General features: G+C 34.5%; 1 protein-coding gene across 6 annotated transcripts in view; it reads right to left on the reverse strand.

The window, feature by feature from the left end:
• NBEA (neurobeachin) overlaps positions 1–22,452 on the reverse strand; it is a 618,768-nt gene that overhangs the window by 403,914 nt on the left and 192,402 nt on the right. For 3 of the 6 annotated variants that reach the window (XM_029209901.1, XM_029209903.1, XM_029209904.1), the window contains exons 24-28: positions 21,338–21,491; positions 8,267–8,275; positions 5,765–5,945; positions 3,535–3,665; positions 212–319 (exon numbers count right to left, since the gene is read on the reverse strand). In XM_029209901.1, coding sequence (XP_029065734.1) covers positions 212–319; positions 3,535–3,665; positions 5,765–5,945; positions 8,267–8,275; positions 21,338–21,491 — 583 coding nt within the window. The remainder of the gene's footprint in view (positions 1–211; positions 320–3,534; positions 3,666–5,764; positions 5,946–8,266; positions 8,276–21,337; positions 21,492–22,452) is intronic. The other 3 variants (XM_029209906.1, XM_029209902.1, XM_029209905.1) reach the window with 1 other exon arrangement.

A 22,452-nucleotide genomic window follows, 5' to 3' on the forward strand; every position in this document is an offset into this window, starting at 1 on the left:
AATTTAACGTCATTAAAAAAAATAACATATCAATAAGCTTTCAGATAAAGCTAAGCTCATCCATTTTACAAACAGAAGCACGTTATATATCTACAATCCCTGACACTAGGACATTTAGTTTTAATATGAAGCTTTCTTATAAAATTTAAATTATTTTACACAAATGACAGTGGAAAGTTTTTTCCTGGGAAATCAAGCAGGCATAACTTACCACATCCCGAAAGACAACTGCACGAAGGCGATTGATATCAACATCCTGAAGAAGTCTATCAGGATCCTTAATCGGAGAAAGGTTACCTGGAACATTCTCTAGTGGAGTCTTAAAAAAAAAAAAGAGAGAGAAAATTGTGAAAAAATAGTATAATACAGAAACTTATATAGCAGTATAATTTCTAATACCTTTAATTTAGTCATTAAACTGGCCACATTCTTTACCTCCTCTCTTCATTGAACAACATTTATTGACAACAATATGCTATTACAAGGCACTGTTTCTGTTCTCTTCTACTCTTGTCATGGTTTCGCTTACTAGTGTTCTTATTCTTTATCAGCATAGCTACCACTATAGACAAAGAAAGGCTAGAAGATTATGGCATAAAAAATATTAATCTTATACTCTGGGCTCAAATCTCTGCTGTGTGACCTCAAGCTTGTTAGTAAATTTTTCTGAGCCTCACATTCCCTACCTCTAGTTAATAAGTCTCTTTAAGTCATCGCGTTCATTTATCCATCATGCTTTTATAATGTATGAAATTATTACGTTACATTATTACATGAGATTTCATATGTGAAAGCATTTCATGATCTACAAAATATTAGAAAGGTGAGCAAAAAAAAAAACTTTAGTCGTGGCGTTAATATTAAAGCTGAAAGACGTTAAAGATCATTACCACCAAAATCCTTTTTATAGCTGAAGACACAAAAATCCACACATTTTAGGTAACATGTCACATAACAAACTTGCAAGACAACAAAGATCCCTGAAACTCAATCTAGTACTTTTTCACTTACATAATATGTTAAGAATTGTGTGGATTAGATTATATATGTAAAGTACCAAATACAATTCCTGCATATAAAGTAACCTGTTACTCTAACTAATTAGTAATAAATAAGTCTCCTTCTGTTTCTCTGTAAACCTGAATTATTCTATTTCACTCTTAAGATGACTGACTCCTTTGCAGCACAGAATAGTGAAAAGAGTATGGTATTTGAAGGTTGATAATTATTTGGCTTCCATTACAATTCCAAGACTAACCAGCCATATAACCTTAGGTGAGATACTTAACCTCTCAGAACCTCAGCTTTAATATGTAAAAATAGGCTAATAATCTTTATCAGAGAAAGATTAAAGAAATAATATACTATTCATAGCATAGATGGAAACTTTGTATATATTTTAATTTATATACTATTTTACAGTTTACAAAGTACTTCTATGTCCATAATCTAATTCGAGACGTTTTTATAGGAAAAGCTTGTATTACTGCTCCTTTTTAGAAAGTATAAAAAATGAGGTGCAAAGAAACCATGTGGCTAATACAAGTTCACTCAGGTTAGTAACACACCAAAATTAACTAAGGTTTACTTACTCAAGTGTCACATTAAAAATGAATAAAAATAGGGAAAAAAAAACCACAACTCTCTCCATTGATTCTCTATTCTGAAACGTGCTTTCTTACCAAGTCAACTTTTCCCTAATATTTCTATATCCATCACTTATAATCCATCTTTCATAGCCAAGGTTCTTGCTAGAGACACAATGACTAGCTCAACTAAATTACTATGGATTTCCCTCTCACTGCGCTTTTTTGTCCATGTTCTACAATCAGTGTACTACTTGGCTTGACAAGCTTGAAATGTTCCCTATTACCTTCTGAATTAAGTAGACACCTTTAAGATCTAAGCTCTCAAAAATACTAACTTATTTATTCATTTCATGATATATATATTGAATGGCTAACTGCTAGAGAGAGGAAGGAAATTAGTATTAATTGAATGTTCACTGCATTTCTGGAATTACTAAGTACTTTAACGCATTATTGCTTTTTATTTAATTCATACAAACACCTTATACATTAAGATATATATATATATATATATATATATATATATATATATATATATATACATATTCATTTTAAAGCCTGGAAAACTGTCTTCCAGTCTTTAAAATGAAAAACTGAGGCACAAGAGACTAAGGAATGTGTCTTGGTTCATAAAACCAGTAAGTGGTAGAGCCAGGATACAAACTCAGAACTGTTTGATTCTAGAGTTTGTGCTGTGCGATATACGCTCTGTAACTACAAAGATGTATAAGAAACGAACATGCCCTCAAGTAACATACAGTCTCCTGTGTCTACACAAATAACATGAAGCATGACTGCTGATATGTTTCTAGTTAATTTTCTAAGCAATGAAGGGTTTTGTGGAGACTTGTCAGCAATAAAATAATATATGGTCTAATTATTTTAGGAATGTGTCTCTAACAGTAGTGAAAAAGAAAGACGCTACACTACAGATGAACTAAATGTGTGGCTGTTCTGCCTGAAAACTGCAAAAGTTTGAAGCCACAGAACTTTTTAAATGAATTAAACTTTTACTTCATGCCTTCATTTATTGAGCCTTCATTGTTTCAGTATCAAACATCTAATTACAAGTACCGTGAGTGACAAGAGACATGCCAGGTTTTATGAAAATATCAAACAGAGGAACTTCCCCTAGACTGGGTTGGCAGTGAAGGTATTAGAAAACATTTTCCTCAGAGAGTTGAACTCAAGCTAAAGCCAAGAGTGGAACAGAGTCACTGGGGTGAAAAATAAGGACGGACATTTCAAGAAAGGGGAAGCTATGTGTAAGTCTAAAGGTTAAAACAAATTCTGATGAACTGCATGAAGTCTACAGTGTGACTAAAATAAGACAGTAATAAATAAACAAGATAAAATAGTAAAAGCAAGGGTAAGGGATTCCAAGTTGTAGCTGAACTAAGCAACAGTCAAGCATGCAGGACCTTAAGTCACATTACTGAAAGTCTGAAGTGATGCAAATGGTCAGTTGAACATACAATAAATAGAGCTAATTTAGAATGAGAATCACTGCTGCATTCTGAAATACTGTACACCATTCATTCATTTCATGGGCATTCAATATATTTTTGTTGACTATCATGGGCATTCTATCCCCAAAAGCATATCCATTTAAAAAGCGCATTATTCATATACTGAACTCTGTGAAAATATATGTAACTATTAAAAATAGTAATAATTAAGAACTTTTCAGTGCTATGAACTGATATAATCCTTCCTTATAAGAACCCTACAAGGTAGAAATTATTAGTATCTTCATTGAGTAACCAAAAATTACCAGTCTCAGAGAGGTTAAGTAATCTTGATAATACAATTCTGAAGAAGAGAAGCCAGGACCAGAGCCTCCATTTGCCTGATTATCAAGCAATACCATGTCACTTTGTTCTCATGAACTTAAAAAAAAAATTTTTAAGGTACATTGTATTTAACATAGAAAATGCTTAATTACCTTGGAAGCTGCTGTGGCAGTCACACCTTGGGGAGCTTCTTGAGGTTTACTGCTTGCATGTGAAGGTTTGTTCCCCCTGTCTCTCTGTCTCTGCCGACATTCTAAACAGTTTCTCACAGCAACACAGCAAACTATTTTAAAAAATGAAAGCATATTATTGATGTAAATTGCTGACCTTGACGTTTTAAAAAATTGCTTGGTTCTATTTTTTCTTTCTTTCCACTTTCTCCATCCCATTATTATTCTTAAAATCAACCAGATCAATAAATATTGTTTTAAATTAGGAAACACAGTAATGAAAAGTATACATAAAACATTCATGTAGTTAAAAAATAAAAACAAATTACCCATAAACTACCAACCAGCTGAAGAAACAGAATACTACAGGGTCTTTGAAGCTCCCAATATATCCTTCCTTATTGTATCCCCTTCCAACCTTCAAAATTCTGAAATTTATGGATCAATTAAAAATTTTTAACAACTTATTCATATTTGATGATTTTTTAAATAATAAGTCTCCTGCCCTTAAGTTGACTATGTTGGTGGCTATATAGAGCACAGCTCCTCATTTCAGGCAATAACAGGGTACATCCATATAGTCAAGCCTCACAAGTCCCAATATCTACCTATTTTCATGGTGGGAACATCACCTTTGTCAACAAGCATTCAATAAGTACATTCTGTCTATTCACTTACTTATTTTAAGAAGCAGTAAAGCATAGTAATAAACAGTACAGATTTTGGAATCAGGCCACCTAAGTTTGAATCCTGGCTCTGCCACTTATGGGCTGTGTGATCCTGGGCCAGCTGCTTAAACTATCTGTGCCTCAGTCTCCTCATGGTAAAATGAGTATAAACACAGTAACCTCCTTAGAGGACTGTTATGAGGACTAACTGAATCAATATATGAAAAGTGCTTAGAACAGTAAATAGCACATACATATAATTGTTTGCTTCATTATTATTCACTTATAAAACTTTCCTGTGGATGATAAAAAAAAACAAATCTGCTAAGAATTATTAGGATAAAAATGAAATCAGCAGTAAAGCTTTGGAATATATTCAGAAATAAAAGTTCAGAATAACCAAATAAATGCAGTTTTCAAGATATCTGGGCATTTAAAAAAATATTTCTCTTTCTAACAAAGTTCAATCTGTAAGCTATTCTTAAATATCAATGGAAATGTCCATGATGGCCCACAGTAATTATTCCACACCTCTTGGCTGACAGAGAGATCTCCATGTGGTCAATCTTTCCCTTATAATGGAGATGAAATGACTCCTCTCAGGAAAACACAAAAATACAAAACAACATTAAAAAGTACATTTATTCCACCATTCTTAAATCAAGTTCTTATTCCGTCCTTGGATTAGAAACAATTTCTCCCCTGCAACTATATATATATATTTTTTTTTTTACATAATTTTAAAAATTATGGATAAAAATAATACATATCAAGAACGTCCTCCCTATCAAATACCTTACTTTCTCATGTCCTCCCTGTTCACACTTTAAGGCAATTATGAAAATAGTAGCCATTTTGGTCTGAAAACAGTAGTTGTCTGGTCCCCTGTAAAGACTAAATAATATAAATAATTTTTCCCTTTAAAAAAGGTAAGAGATGTAAGAATGATTCCTGCCTAAGGAGCTGGTCTAAATTTTCTAAGAGTTTTCAGGACTAAATTTTATTTGTAACACAAGATAGCGGCAAAAAAAATCACAGGTATAGTAATGTTTATTAGTGTTAATGTTTATTAGTGTTATTAGGTACACTAATGTTTATTAATGCTAACTGTGCATTCTGAGAAACAGTGAGATTGGCATGGTCAATTTTCCTTTAGCATTATGTGTATAAAACTAGTTGTTGGTTTTCTGATACATTTGTGTGCCCAGGACAACTACCCTCTGTATTAGTTTACCAAAAATAAGGATTCATAAATATATTTACATTAAAAGCACTTCAGTGAAAAAGGTTATTGTCCAACTGATTCTGAAAAAACTCAAAATATATTTGACTTTATTTCAAATTAGAATCCATTAAAGATCAATTCCATGAAATCTCCAAAGTGAAGATATTATAATTTTTTAATTTAGTAATTCTGAAGAATTACAAAATAATCTTTACATTACATAATCATCAAATTGTATCATTAATACTTTATGTATCACAGAGTACCAAAAAGTAATCTGTAATTATTTAACATGCACCGTTATTCTTAACACACTTACCTAGCCTTAGGCACTGTCGCATTAAACCACCAGAAGACATGTTTTTTTCAGCTTCAATCTCACTAAAATTTAGAGAGCTGGCAAATACAAGTACATCAACCATAGCCATCAATCGACTGAGGAAAGTTACTGCTGTCTCAGCTGACATGCCTTGTGTCACTTCAATATTTTCCAATTCCGTCTTTAAAAAAGTAGAAGATTTAAATCTTGTTTAAAATTTGGAAATATAATACATGTACATACATACTGCAGGTTAACAGTAGTTTAGTTATTTTGTAAACAAAACAAGTTATAAATCATAAACTAATTCCATATATCACAAGAGCTAGTTATCAAATTTAATTAGCTTACCTATGAATTATCTTTAAATAAAGGAAAAATCTGTTTTTAAAATCAGTGTTAGATTTCAATATCATTACTTGTAAAAACTACATTCCAAACTTAAGATCGTTTCATAAAGATATTTAGAAGTAATCACATGTATATATTTATACTAGTTTTGTTCTACTTTATTAGTTAACAAAGATATAAAACTCGTATTTCTTTCCTAAAATCCTCATTCTCATTTATAAAAATATATGTGCTAATTTTTCTTTCCTATAAATGTATGATGAGCAATAGGAAAGATATGTGGCACTTTCATTTGACATCAAAGGGAGACAACTGTCAAATTATGACACTTTCTTATCCATTTCAGAATAAAGTGAAACCACTAGGTATCTTGTATGAACAATAAAAATCTAGGGTAAAAATACTCAAGATCATTAATTCCTCTACTGATATTAATTTGTGACACTAGCAATAAGAAGAATCAGTAGCATTCTAGACTGGTGAAGCTGTACTTTCACTACACTATTGTCTATGGTAAAATATAATTTCCTGCTTTGAAAGGGAATGGTACAAAGCATTGTGTTTCATAAGATGTATAACTCTGTATTTTGTAAGCAATAGCAACATCTCTTTTTTCATTGTGCATTACATAACATTTTAATTATTTTGGTTCATTATGACTAGACCTCATTTTCTCAGTGCCTCAAAATCAGAGAAAAGTAAGGAATGCTTTATAAATAAAAAATACTACTGTTTAAATTTTCTGAAAATGGGCACACTAACCATATGGATTAACCTTACTTCTGCACCAAATGATAAATTCAACTACAAGGTAAGCATATATCATAGGTATCTGCTCCTATTTAATGCTCCATTTGACATTATTTATACCCATCATTCTACCTAGACGTATCCCTACTAACATTAACATGGAAATGTCAGCAGGAAACACTGATTAAAAAAACGACCTCTTAAACACTTCTTGTGTACAACATGGGTAAGAAAAGAGACAGCTGGCTACTGCAAGCACTTTTATAACTAAACGATTATAAATGGAGTATAAAATGTAACAACCTTTCTCCCTTCTATTTAACATCAAAATAGAGCTAAAATCATTCTCTCTAAGAGGAGCTTGTAAATAGACAAAAAAAATTTGTTCAATTGTTGATTTACAACATTATGCCAATTTGGTATCCATGACCTAAAGAAATAATGAATTTGTTACTTGGATTTTTTAAATAAAGATTCCTCATTTGCTAGCACTTCACTGATATACAGCATCATTTCATAGCATGAATTAAAAATCGGTGACCACAACACAATTGTTTATAGTAAAAGTTTAAAAATTAATTTTATATAAAACCTCCTTTTAAAAGATCAGTTATCAATATAAGTGTTTTATAATGGAATGGAAGATCTGACCATTGCTTAGGTCCATTAAGCATTCTGAAAACTTTTCAAAATATTAGAATTTAAGGATATCTATAGATGTATTCTCAAAGAAATTCATCATTTTGAATTACTAAAATTACGGGAACTCTAACTCATTTTATTAGTTAATGATCTTATTTTGAAGTATTTTGCGGTGTACAAGGCTTAAGCTTCAAAATGTTTTCATTTTTAAATGAGTAAATTATAAACAGAAATTATAAACAGAATTATTAATCATCCATGAAACTTGCCACTGTTATTTTTGACTAAACAAAATAAAATTTTAAACAAAAAAGCATTCTTAACCAATAACCTAAAAGGGAGTTCTTATTAATTCTATATGATAGTAATTTATAAATATGATGAAATGTTATATAAACATCATGGCATAGGTTTAAAAATAAAGATCACCCACATATGATTATTTTTAAATCTTAACATATATTCCAACCAATTTCCTTTCTTTGGAACCAGTTAAAATCTGATTGTACATATGACTGAAATATTATTGTATTCATTATATTCTGATAGTTTAGTCTAAAGATTAGTGTGAATAATAAAATAGTAGTTCATCAGTACACTGAGAAAATAATCCTTCTAATGAATCTTTTAAATATACCAAAGATATGCCTAATGTTAGATGGTATGGAAACTCAAAATATAACCAAGTCAAAAATTTCATAAATAAGCAAAAATAAAATTTAAAACTGAAAACCTGAAAATTACTGAAGTAATACTAACCTTAGAACCCTGGACATGCATTAGACAAAACAGACAACAGACCAAAAAAGTACAAGAAAAGCAAATTATTAAAATTAAATGAAAATACAATGTAAAATTGAAACACAAAATAATATATTAAAATTATATTTGATTATTTTATTAAAAGCAAAAATTCTCAGAAGAGATATTCATTTTATAAATTACGTATGATTAAGATTAAATATCAAATAGACTTCTGTTTATTTTTTTTTATTAGAGTAACTGTCCAAATAATATATATGTAAATATAGTTCATATATTAGAAATGATGCATGCTCTATTTTACAAAATAAGTTATCTTTTCCTAGAAGATGACCAAGGAAACATTTTAATAACTAAACTAACATAATGTCTCTGTAAAAGCCCTAGCTCACTACCAGTTTAAGCAGAAATGACTGAGGAAAATAAACTGTACCAACCTTCTAGAATTTTCATTAAGGAATCATGCTATTTTGTTTCCTAAAATATTTGGAGCCCTTCCTACAGAACAAAATCCCCAGTAATTAATAAGATAATAAAATATTTGAGTGATTCTAACTTAAAAACCACTTTCCCTTGCTAGAAAAGAACTTACTGATACACTAAATGAGGTCGCATGTGAACTAAGACAATTGCATAGATTTTGTACTAAGTTTCAGAGTATTATTAAGAATTATATTCAGTATATTAAAAATTTTTGGATAGAATTAAGTTTCATAATAAAAGTCAACAACTATTCTTATTCTTTGATTTCTGACATTATACGTGAGCATAAATTTCAAAATAAACTATTTTCAAGTAGTACAGGAGAACATATAAAAGCAACCTGAGAATACTAAAATATAATCAGTGTTATGAGATAAACAAAATACAAAGAAAATTAGTAGTTTTCCCAAATCTATTAGCTACATTTTCTAATAATGGTAAGAAAATATAAATTAAAATTAAGTCCTTGTCATCATTTTTTGACATAAAAAGTTCCTCTTCTTTCTCAGGATTATGAAACTATTAGGAAAGCCAGAAATATCAGTCTCTATTATTTTTCTATCAACAGAGAAAATGAAACCATACGTGACACTGAATGAAATTCTAAACATTCAGTGTTCTGGATGGTTGACCAAAATGGTCAACTTAAAATCATTAAATGATTATGCAATTTGCAGTTGATCCATGTTTTGTTTATCTTCATTTTTTTCTCCAATTCCTTGCTTTCATTCATGACCAACTTGAACAATGTATAGAAAATAAATGAGAGGATGCAACTGACTAGTCACAGAAACATTAACTTCAAAACCTCAACAACAGTAACAAAAATAATGCTCCTTCCCCAAATCAAAGACTGGTCAACCTACATACGAAGAGTTCTATTTCTTTCCCCTGACTACTTAAGTTAAAACTATTGGTCTAATTTAGAGACTTGAAACTATGTAATTTATTTTCTATGCTACATAAGATTTTAAATAATCTAGGTAAAACTGAAACTCCAATAAAGTCCTGCTTCTTCAATGAATATTAAGTTTGAGGTGGCATTATAACACAAATATTTGTATATCTATACTCTTTTTCCTTAAAGTTTCCACTGAAATATTTCCATACAAGTAAGATAAAACAGCTCAAATTTTCTCACGTGATGCTACTGGAACAGCAATACACAAATGTCATCCTTAGTATGGATTACTGTATTCATATAAGGTCCCAGGGCAGAAAATAAACCACCACTATGCCAATGCCATGGAGAGAACAGACAAGACTACACCATTTTAGTTTTTTGCCATCAAAATGGATCACCCATAGTAACTAACTTGGTTCAAATATCCTATTTTAAACTTCAGAATTCTGAGTGTGACAGGCTTACTCTATAAATGGGAAGATCATTCCACCATAATACAATTCTGAATAAAAAGTTCCAAAAGGAAGTAAAGGAGGGAAACATTCAGTAAGAGTCATCTCCATCTAGTGACATTACCTAACTTAATTTTCACAAACTCCCTGTGGGATAAGTAAAATTAACACCATTAAAATGAAGAAATTAAGGTTGACATCATTTCTAGTAAGTGGTAGAACCCAGGTTAAAATACACATTTATACTATGCTAAAACCCATATGCCTTCAATTAAATCATAACTTCAAGAAAAATCGAGTTTGAGTCTCACTGATTACTGGGAAACAAAAGTTTGCTTTCGATGAAAATGAGCAAATTATCTGAGATCCACACTTATACTGAAAAACGGAAAAGACATTTTCCTGGGTTGAGCTTTTAATAGAAATTATAACGAATACTTAGCATTCTACTTACCTACTCAAAATTAAATACTATTTCAACATTAGACGTGTCAAATGCTAAAAAATATTTAGTATGGCTGCATGGGAAAAGTTACATATCTTCTAATAAAACATAATGATCACAACCACCAGTGAAATTGTGTTAAAAATTAAACTTTAATAAATGTTCATTAAGTCAAATGCAAGCTCTTATTTAATAGGAAAAATGAATTTATCTTAAGCTCTAACTATTGAATTTTTAATGATCAGGAGTAAGTAATGAAGTTTTACGCTATGACATTTGTATTTTATGTGAAAATGGTGCTGTAAGTCAGTGGTCAGCAAACTAGGACCTACAAGTCAAATATAAATAAAGGTTTATTGAAACACACCCACACCTACTCCTCTGTGTTATGATATATGGCTGCTTTTGCAAACAACAGCAAATTTCAATAGTTAGATACCATATAGCCCACAAACCCGAAAATATTTACTATATGATCCATAAACAGAATAAATTTGTCAACCACTGCATACCATCATTACTCATATATATTCCATAAATACATATCTGCATATAATGTATGAATATTCTGAAGAACTCAACAAACCTAAACAAAATTACAGATCACTCAAACATTAGTTTCAAATGTTTCTATCTCTCTTCATATAAGGATTGAAATTCTAAAGGCATCTACAAGACAATGTTTCCCTTTGGTAATCTGTATATTGCCAGTGTTTCCTTTTTCACTTATTCCATCCAAAATTCTCTTTTGGCTTTTTATATTTTAAATCTAAGTTAAAGAAAGTAACACGACATTGTTAATCAACTATGCTCCAATAAACTTTTTTTTTTAAACTCTAAGTTAAAAAGCTCCATATCTTCAGTTCTCATTTCTTTCTTTATTCAACCTCTTCCTTCCTAACTCTTCCCCTCTACTACATTACAATTTTTAGCAAGAATATTATACAATAAAGTAATAGAAGACATTACTCAACAGTTGACACCAACCATGTTTTCTCCCAGTAGGAAGTGGGAGAAAAGGTTCTCGCTATTAGGAAGCAATTTATTCAAAGAACGTAAAATTAGCTATGTTGAACAACCAGGTATAGGTACAATCAGCTAATGGACCGAAATAACAGAAATATAGAGACAGAGACAATGAAGAAAAGTTTCTACAATTGAATGAATTCCAAAGTCTGTTGAGAACAGTCTAAGAAATAAGTACCATAGTTTCAAATTCCAAACTGCAGAGATCAAAACTGCACAGGTAATAATTTCGGCAGTAGAACCTCAAAATGTCAGTATCTTTACTGTATATTCATTATAAAATAAAAAATAAGCAGGGGGGATCGGGAAGATGGCAGAAGAGTAAGATGCGGAGATCACCTTCCTCCCCACAGATACACCAGAAATACATCTACACGTGGAACAACTCCTACAGAACACCTACGGAACGCTGGCAGAAGACCTCAGACCTCCCAAAAGGCAAAAAGTCCCCACGTACCTAGGTAGGGCAAAAGAAAAAAAGAATAAACAGAGAGAAAAGAATAGGGACGGGACCTGTACCAGTAGGAGGGAGCTCTGAAGGAAGAAAGGTTTCCACACACTAGGAAGCCCCTTCGCGGGCGGAGACTGCGGGTGACAGAGGGGGAAAGCTGCGGAGCCGTGGGGGAGAGCACAGCAACAGGGGTGCAGAGGGCAAAGTGGAGAGATTCCCACACAGAGGATCGGTGCGGACCGGCACTCACCAGCCCGAGAGACTTGTCTGCTCACCTGCCGGGGAGGGCGGAGCTGGGAGCTGAGGCTCGGGCTTCGGTGTCGGAGCGCCGGGAGAGGACTGGGGTTGGCGGCGTGGACACAGCCTGCAGGAGGTTAGTGCACCACGGCTAGCCGGGAGGGAGTCCAGGGAAAAGTCTGGACCTGCCGAAGAGGCAAGAGACTTTTTCTTCCCTATTTTCCGGTGCGTGAGGAGAGGGGATTAAGAGCGCTGCTTAAAGGAGCTCCAGAGACGGGCGCGAGCCGCGGCTGAAAGCGTGGACCCCAGAGACTGGCATGAGACGCTAAGGCTGCTGCTGCCGCCACCAAGAAGCCTGTGTGCGAGCACAGGTCACTATCCACACCCCGCTTCCAGGGAGCCTGTGCAGCCCGCCACTGCCAGGGTCCGGGATAAAGGGACAACTTCCCCGGGAGGACACACGGCGCGCCTCAGGCTGGTGCAACGTCACGCCGTCCTCTGCCGCTGCAGGCCCGCCGCGCACTCCATGCCCCTCCCTCCCCCCAGGCCTGAATGAGCCAGAGTCCCGGAAGCAGCTGCTCCTTTAACCCCGTCCTGTCTGAGTGAAGAACAGATGCCCTCAGGCGACCTACACACAGAGGCAGGGCCAAATCCAAAGCTAAGCCCCGAGAGCTGTGAGAACAAAGAAGAGAAAGGGAAATCTCTACCAGCAGCCTCAGGAGCAGCAGATTAAAGCTCCACAATCAACTTGATGTACCTGCATCTGTGGAATACATGAATAGCCAACGAGTCATCCCAAATTGAGGAGGTGGACTTTGAGAGCAAGACTTATGATTTTTCCCCTTTTCCTCTTTTTGTGAGTGTGTATGCGTATGCTTCTGTGTGAGATTCTGTCTGTATAGCTTTGCTTCCACCATTTGTCCTAGGGTTCTATCCGTCTGTTTTTGTTTTGTTTTTTTTATCTTTTTAAAAACAATTTTCTTAATATATTTTATTTTATCTTATTTTATTTTATCTTTTCTTTCTTTCCTTGCTTCCCTCCTGCCTCTCTCCCTCCCTCCTTTCTTCTTCCTTCCTTCCTTTGTTTGTTTCTTTCTTTTTTTCTTTTTCTACTTTTTCTCCCTTTTATTCTGAGCCGTGTGGACGAAAGGCTCTTGGTGCTGCAGCCAGGAGTCAGTGCTGTGCCTCTGAGGTGGGAGAGAAAACTTCAGGACTCTGGTCCACATGAGACTTCCGAGCTCCACATGATATAAAATGGCAAAAATCTCCCAGAGATCTCCATCTCAACACCAGCACCCAGCTTCACTCAACGACCAGCAAGCTACAGTGCTGGTCACCCTATGCCAAACAACTAGCAAGACAGGAACACAACCCCACCCATTAACCAAGAGGCTGCCTAAAATCATAATAAGGCCACAGACACCCCAAAACACACCACCAGAAGTGGACCTGCCCACCAGAAAGACAAGATCCAGCCTCATCCACCAGAACACAGGCACTAGTCCCCTCCACCAGGGAGCCTACACAACCCACTGAACCAACTTTAGCCACTGGGGACAGACACCCAAAACAACGGGAACTACAAACCTGCAGCCTGCAAAAAGGAGACCCCACACACAGTAAGATAAGCAAAATGAGCAGACAGAAAAACACACAGCAGATGAAGGAGCAAGATAAAAACCCACCAGACCTAACAAATGAAGGGGAAATAGGCACTCTACCTGAAAAAGAATTCAGAATAATGATAGTAAAGATGATCCAAAATCTTGGAAATAGAATAGACAAAATGCAAGAAACATTTAACAAGGACCCAGAAGAACTAAAGATGAAACAAGCAATTATGAACAACACAATAAATGAAATTAAAAATACTCTAGATGGGATCAATAGCAGAATAACTGAGGCAGAAGAACGGATAAGTGACCTGGAAGATAAAATAGTGGAAATAACTACTGCAGAGCAGAATAAAGAAAAAAGAATGAAAAGAACTGAGGACAGTCTCAGAGACCTCTGGGACAACATTAAACACACCAACATTTGAATTATAGGGGTTCCAGAAGAAGAAGAGAAAAAGAAAGGGACAGAGAAAATATTTGAAGAGATTATTATAGTTGAAAACTTCCCTAATATGGGAAAGGAAATAGTTAATCCAGCCCAGGAAGCACAGAGAGTCTCATACAGGATAAATCCAAGGAGAAACACGCCAAGACACATATTAATCAAACTGTCAAAAATTAAATACAAAGAAAACACATTAAAAGCAGCAAGGGAAAAACAACAAATAACACACAAGGGAATCCCCATAAGGTTAACAGCTGATCTTTCAGCAGAAACTCTGCAAGCAAGAAGGGACTGGCAGGACATATTTAAGTGATGAAGGAGAAAAACCTGCAACCAAGATTACTCTACCCAGCAAGGATCTCATTCAGATTTGACGGAGAAATTAAAACCTTTACAGACAAGCAAAAGCTGAGAGAGTGCAGCACCACCAAACCAGCTTTACAACAAATGCTAAAGGAACTTCTCTAGGCAAGAAACACAAGAGAAGGAGAAGACCTACAATAACGAACCCAAAACAATTAAGAAAATGGGAATAGGAACATATATATCAATAATTACCTTAAATGTAAATGGACTAAATGCTCCCACCAAAAGACACAGACTCGCTGAATAGATACAAAAACAAGACCCATATATACGCTGTCTACAAGAGACCCACTTCAGACCTAGAGACATATACAGACTGAAAGTAAGGGAATGGAAAAAGATATTCCATGCAAATGGAAACCATAAGAAAGCTGGAGTCGCAATTCTCATATCAGACAAAATAGAATTTAAAATAAAGACTATTACAAGAGACAAAGAAGGACACTACATAATGATCAAGGGATCAATCCAAGAAGAAGATCTAACAATTGTAAATATTTATGCACCCAACATAGGAGCACCTCAATACATAAGGCAAATACTAACAGCCACTAATCGACACTAACACGTTCATAGTAGGGGACTTTAACACCCCACTTTCACCAATGGACAGATCATCCAAAATGAAAATAAATAAGGAAACGCAAGCTTTAAATGATACATTAAACAAGATGGACTTAATTGATATTTATAGGACATTCCATCCAAAAACAACAGAATACACATTTTTCTCAAGTGCTCATGGAACATTCTCCAGGATAGATCATATCTTGGGTCACAAGCCAAGCCTTGGTATATTTAAGAAAACTGAAATCGTATCAAGTATCCTTTCCAACCACAATGCTATGAGACTAGATATCAATTACAGGAAAAGATCTGTAAAAAATACAAACACATGGAGGCTAAACAATACATTACTTAGTAACGAAGTGATCAGTGAAGAAATCAAAGAGGAAATCAAAAAATACCTAAAAACAAATGACAATGGAGACACGACGACCTAAAACCTATGGGATGCAGCAAAAGCAGTTCTAAGAGGGAAGTTTATAGCAATACAATCCTACCTTAAGAAACAGGAAGCATCTCGAATAAACAACCTAACTTTGCACCTCAAGCAATTAGAGAAAGAAGAACAAAAAACCCCCAAAGTTAGCAGAAGGAAAGAAATAATAAAAATCAGATCAAAAATAAATGAAAAAGAAATGAAGGAAATGATAGCAAGATCAATAAAACAAAAAGCTGGTTCTCTGAGAAGATAAACTAAATTGATAAACCATTAGCCAGACTCATCAAGAAAAAAAGGAAGAAGACTCAGATCAATAGAATTAGAAATGAAAAAGGAGAAGTAACAACTGACATTGCAGGAATACATAAGAACATGGGAGATTACTACAAGCAACTCTATGCCAATAAAATGGACAACCTGGAAGAAATGGACAAATTCTTAGAAATGCACAACCTGCCAAGACTGAATCAGGAAGAAATAGAAAATATGAACAGAGCAATCACAAGCACTGAAATTGAAACTGTGATTCAGAATCTTCTGACAAACAAAAGCCCAGGACCAGATGGCTTCACAGGCGAATTCTATCAAACATTTAGAGAAGAGGTAACACCTATCCTTCACAAACTCTTCCAAAATATAGCAGAGGGGGGAACACTCCCAAACTCATTCTACGAGGCCACTATCACCCTGATACCAAAACCAGACAAGGACGTCACAAAGAGAGAAAACTACAGGCCAATATCACTGATGAACATAGATGCAAAAATCCTCAACAAAATACTAGCAAACAGAATCCAACAGCACATTAAAAGGATCATACACCAGGCTTCCCTGGTGGCGCAGTGGTTGAGAGTCCGCCTGTCGATGCAGGGGACATGGGTTCGTGCCCCAGTCCGGGAAGATCCGACATGCCGCGGAGCGGCTGGGCCCGTAAGCCATGGCCCCTGAGCCTGCACGTCCAGAGCTTGTGCTCCACAATGGGAGAGGCCACAACAGTGAGAGGCCCGCGTACCGCAAAAAAAAAAAAAAAAAAAAGGATCATACACCCCCATCAAGTGGGGTTTATTCCAGGAATGCACGGATTCTTCAATATACACAAATCAATCAACGTGATACACCATATTAACAAATTGAAGGAGAAAAACCATATGATCATCTCAACAGATGCAGAGAAAGGTTTCAACAAAATTCAACACCCATTTATGATAAAAACCCTGCAGAAAGTAGGCATAGAGGGAATTTTCCTCAACATAATAAAGGCCATATATGACAAACCCACAGCCAACATCGTCCTCAATGGTGAAAAACTGAAAGCATTTCCACTAAGATCAGGAACAAGACAAGGCTGCCCACTCTCACCACTCTTATTCAACATAGTTTTGGAAGTTTTAGCCACAGCAATCAGAGAAGAAAAGGAAATAAAAGGAATCCATATCAGAAAAGAAGAAGTAAAGCTGTCACGGCATATGACATGATACCATACATAGAGAATCCTAATGATGCTACCAGAAAACTACTACAGCTAATCAATGAATTTGGTAAAGTAGCAGGATACAAAATGAATGCACAGAAATCTCTGGCATTCCTATACACTAATGATGAAAAATCTGAAAGTGAAATCAGAAAACACTCCCATTTACCATTGCAACAAAAAGAATAAAATATCTAGAAATAGGGCTTCCCTGGTGGCACAGTGGTTGAGAGTCCGCCTGCCAATGCAGGGGACATGGGTTCGTGCCCCGGTCCGGGAAGATCCCACATGCCGTGGAGCAGCTGGGCCCGTGAGCCATGGCCGCTGAGCGGGCGCGTCCGGAGCCTGTGCTCCGCAACAGAAGAGGCCACAACAGTGAGAGTCCCGCATACCAAAAAAATATATATATATATATATCTAGGAATAAACCTACCTAAGGAGACAAAAGACCTGTATGCAGAAAATTATAAGACACTGATGAAAGAAATTAAAGATGATACAAATAGATGGAGAGATATACCATGTTCTTGGATTGGAAGAACCAACATTGTGAAAATGACTCTACTACCCAAAGCAATCTACAGATTCAATGCAATCCCTATCAAACTACCACTGGAATTTTTCACAGAACTAGAACAAAAAATTTCACAATTTCCATGGAAACACAAAAGACCCCGAATAGCCAAAGCAATCTTGAGAATGAAAAACGGAGCTGGAGGAATCAGGCTTCCTGACTTCAGACTATACTACAAAGCTACAGTAATCAAGACAGTATGGTACTGGCACAAAAACAGAAATATAGATCAATGGAACAAGATAGAAAGCCCAGAGATAAACCCACGCACATATGGTCACCTTATCTTTCATAAAGGAGGCAGGAATGTACAGTGGAGAAAGGACAGCCTCTTCAATAAGTGGTGCTAGGAAAACTGGACAGATACATGTAAAAGTATGAGATTAGATCACTCCCTAACACCATACACAAAAATAAGCTCAAAATGGATTAAAGACCTAAATGTAAGGCCAGAAACTACCAAACTCTTAGAGGAAAACATAGGCAGAAGACTCTATGACATAAATCACAGCAAGATCCTTTTTGACCCACCTCCTAGAGAAATGGAAATAAAAACAAAAATAAACAAATGGGACCTAATGAAACTTCAAAGCTTTTGCACAGCAAAGGAAACCATAAACAAGACCAAAAGATAACCCTCAGAATGGGAGAAAATATTTGCAAATGAAGCAACTGACAAAGCATTAATCTCCAATATTTACAAGCAGCTCATGTAACTCAATAACAAAAAAACAAACAACCCAATCCAAAAATGGGCAGAAGACTTAAATAGACATTTCTCCAAAGAAGATATACAGACTGCCAACAAACACATGAAAGAATGCTCAACATCATTAATCATTAGAGAAATGCAAATCAAAACTACAGTGAGATATCATCTCACACCAGTCAGAATGGCCATCTTCAAAAAAATCTAGAAACAATAAATGCTGGAGAGGGTGTGGAGAAAAGGGAACACTCTTGCACCGCTGGTGGAAATGTGAATTGGTATAGCCACTATGGAGAACAGTATGGAGGTTCCTTAAAAAACTACAAATAGAACTACCATATGACCCAGCAATCCCACTACTGGGCATATACCCTGAGAAAACCATAATTCAAAAAGAGTCATGTACCAAAATGTTCATTGCAGCTCTATTTACAATAGCCAGGAGATGGAAACAACCTAAGTTTCCATCATCGGATGAATGGATAAAGAAGATGTGGTACATATATACAATGGAATATTACTCAGCCATAAAAAGAAACAAAAGTGAGCTATTTGTAATGAGGTGGATGGACCTAGAGTCTGTCATACAGAGTGAAGTAAGTCAGAAAGAGAAAGACATATACCGTATGCCAACACATATGTACGGAATTTAAAAAAAAAAAAATGTCATGAAGAGCCTAGGGGTAAGACAGGAATAAAGACACAGACCTACTACAGAATGGACTTGAGGATATGGGGAGGGGGAAGGGTAAGCTGTGACAAAGTGAGAGAGTGGCATGGACATATACACACTACCAAACGTAAAATAGCTAGCTAGTGGGAAGCAGCCGCATAGCACAGGGAGATCAGCTCGGTGCTTTGTGACCACCTAGTGGGGTAGGATAGGGAGGGTGGGAGGGAGGGAGACGCAAGAGGGAAGAGATATGGGAACATATGTATATGTATAGCTGATTCACTTTGTTATAAAGCAGAAACTAACACACCATTGTAAAGCAATTATACTCCAATAAAGATGTAAAAAAAAAGCAAATTGGGGTAGTGACATATTATTTAAATCATATTGTTTATTGAAACTTCATTAATTATTTTCTCTATTTTGATAGAGATCTAGTTTTAAAATTTGGAAGACTAGTAATGTGAATATTTCAAATCTATACAAATTTTTATGTCTACTGCTAATTTTTTTATAAAGGTCATTTTTGTTCTACAGAAAATTTTAAAACAATATTATATTTTAAAGTAAATTTCAGTATAACATTTTAAAATTTCCTGACAACAAATGTTAATTTATAAGACATAAAAATATTTATAGGATGAAGAAAAAATGGCAGGATGAATCATTAAGTCACTCTTTAATGCATAGAAGAGGGAAAAAACAAAACAAAGCCTCTTCCTGCCTCAATATTAGAATGTATTTTTAACATCACATATAACTCTCAATTTATCAGAATTTGGTATAAATCATAGAGGAAATCCGAGATTAAAGAGAAGGGATGGTATGTTAATCTCACAGGATACCTGCACTCTTCACACACCATCAACTATTTTTCTTCCTGATTCAATTTCCTTGGTCAGCTGCTAATTTCATGAAGGCCCTAATTAGGACCTGTTCTGCTGCACTCCCTGCTGAACTAGCCTTCTTGCCTTTGGAGACCCAAATAAATTCATAGATGAAATAGAAGTATATGTGCCTGTGAGGGGGAGGTGTGCTGAGGATACATTCTTTTTGCTGCCAATACTTAAGTTTCAGTGCTGCTCTAGGGGTGGTGGCAAAGGGACAGTGAGAAAAAGAGTCATGTAGAGAAAACTTGTTAATGATGAAATAATGCCAGAGATCAATTTGGAAACACTGCCTCCATCAAGTAAAACACATCTTAATAAAACAGCAAGTTTCTCTCTGGAAAAAGGATATATTTGGGGCTAATGGATGAGCTTCCAATGTGGTAGCAAGAACACAGTTAATATGAGAAGCAGAATTCTATATTCTTTCCCATCTGAGCAATTAGCTATAGAGTCTGTTTTTTTTAAAATATGAATCAGAGATATTTTTTAAAAGACAGCTAAAATATAGTTATTTATCTATTATATTTTAAATGATATAAGTAACATTATTTCAAACTTATATTAATACATTTCAATGTTTTATTAGAGAAAGTCTATATTTTAAAAAAATAAATGTTGAACCAGTAAATCATGTCACATGAAAATTCTAAAAGATGCCATATGGCTAACATAAAGTGTTTTGAGGTTTTTAAGGATTATGAAATTTTTCAGGTAGAGAAAAAAATGTCATTTATACTTTTTCTATCTGAGGTACCTACGTTTTAAATAAGAAACACTCTAAGAATTCAATCATTCGATTCTCTTTTTGAAGCAAATTACTGGCTTCAAGATTAAATCTCAGAGATCAGAAGTATAATACTCCTATATATCATTTAAAATAATATTAAGTTTAAAGATATTTCAAGCAAGTCATGAGACTGAATGTCTAAAGATGACTTTTTCTAAATTTAGATTCGACTCTAATTATCATACAATAAACATGTACTTGTATTTAGAACTTCAAGATTTACAGAACAAAGATTTTAACAGTTTATTATAATGTAGATTTGGAGAGAGAAACAATATATAGAAAATAAAGCTAAATCATTCATAGTTATTGCTCTTCCTAAGGCATGTTCATCAGAATTACCAGAGAAATATGTTCATAAATGCACACAGCTGGAACCCAAGACTGACAATTAAAAGAGGTGAAAATATAAATATATATAATTTTAAATTATATGGTTAAAAAGTTTCCTTGTTTATAGTATAGAACACCACTGACACACTCTAGTAATGTAATTATAAAACATAACCACTAGATGGAGGCAAAGTACTTACAGTTGGTGATGTTGCAGCAGAGAGCAAAGGTAAAATTCCTCCACAAGCAATGATGATGTTGTCTACCATTTGGGAAATGAGGTGAATTGTGTTATGTACAAAAATAATATTTTCATTGCTATTGACAAAATCCATTACAGACTTTGTGGAATGGCTAAAATGGCAGAAAAACAAAGCAGAAATGAACATTTCTTTGGCTTAAGAATAAGAAGTTTAGATTTTATTTATAATGCCATTTTTAAAGTGAAAAATAAGAGCTAGACAAATTTCAAATGGAGTTATTAGAAAAGAAAATAACTTACAATTGAGATGCATATTACCAAAAACTTAGCATTCATTTCAGCATGGATTTTTTGTGTGTGTCCAAGTATAATAATTTATTATTTTGTTTCTGCTTTTAAAATACAGTGCATTAACTTGATTCAAAGACATATGACTAGGTCAATGAATTTGGCTAAAAAAATTTATTTTTGCCAAAGCTGGTTGTTTGGTATTGAAAGGCAGAACAAGTGAATAGTTAGCTGACAATTTGTTGTATCACCAGACTGCAGCTCCGGCTTTGACCAGCTGTACTGAAAATGTATACTGCTAGCCACAGAAGTGATACGATAGAGGAGTATAAATGAGTCAGTAAAATTCAGTACTTACTGAATAAAAAAAGGAAAAAAGACCTCAAAGGTCAGCAGTGCAGCTCTGCCATACAAAACATTCGCTATAGATTCTCAGAGAAATACACTGCTTTAGTTTGGTATCTGTCAAGAATATGAACTATTCTCTAACAGAAAAAAAAGAGATTACTCCATGATCAAATTTAAGTCAATGATTCTCACCTTTTAAGAACTGCAAAATATCATCTAATATATCTTAGATCTCAGGATGTTTTCTCTTGTCCTAAAAATTAAAGTACTATCTATCTTTTACATTTTTTTAAATTATGTAAAATTCTGTCTGGGAAATTTTATGAGAGTCCATGAAAGAAAACACAGAAAGACACACACAGTATAAAGGGACGGATAGTTGAGTATCATTCATTTGGGGGATACTAACATGGCAATTAGTAAATTACACTGTATCTCTCCATACACTGATACTCATGTTAGTAGTAACATATTTCA

Source organism: Monodon monoceros, unplaced genomic scaffold (assembly GCF_005190385.1).
Source record: "Monodon monoceros isolate NGI ecotype Baffin Bay Population unplaced genomic scaffold, NGI_Narwhal_1 Super_Scaffold_8, whole genome shotgun sequence".
NCBI lineage: Eukaryota > Metazoa > Chordata > Mammalia > Artiodactyla > Monodontidae > Monodon > Monodon monoceros.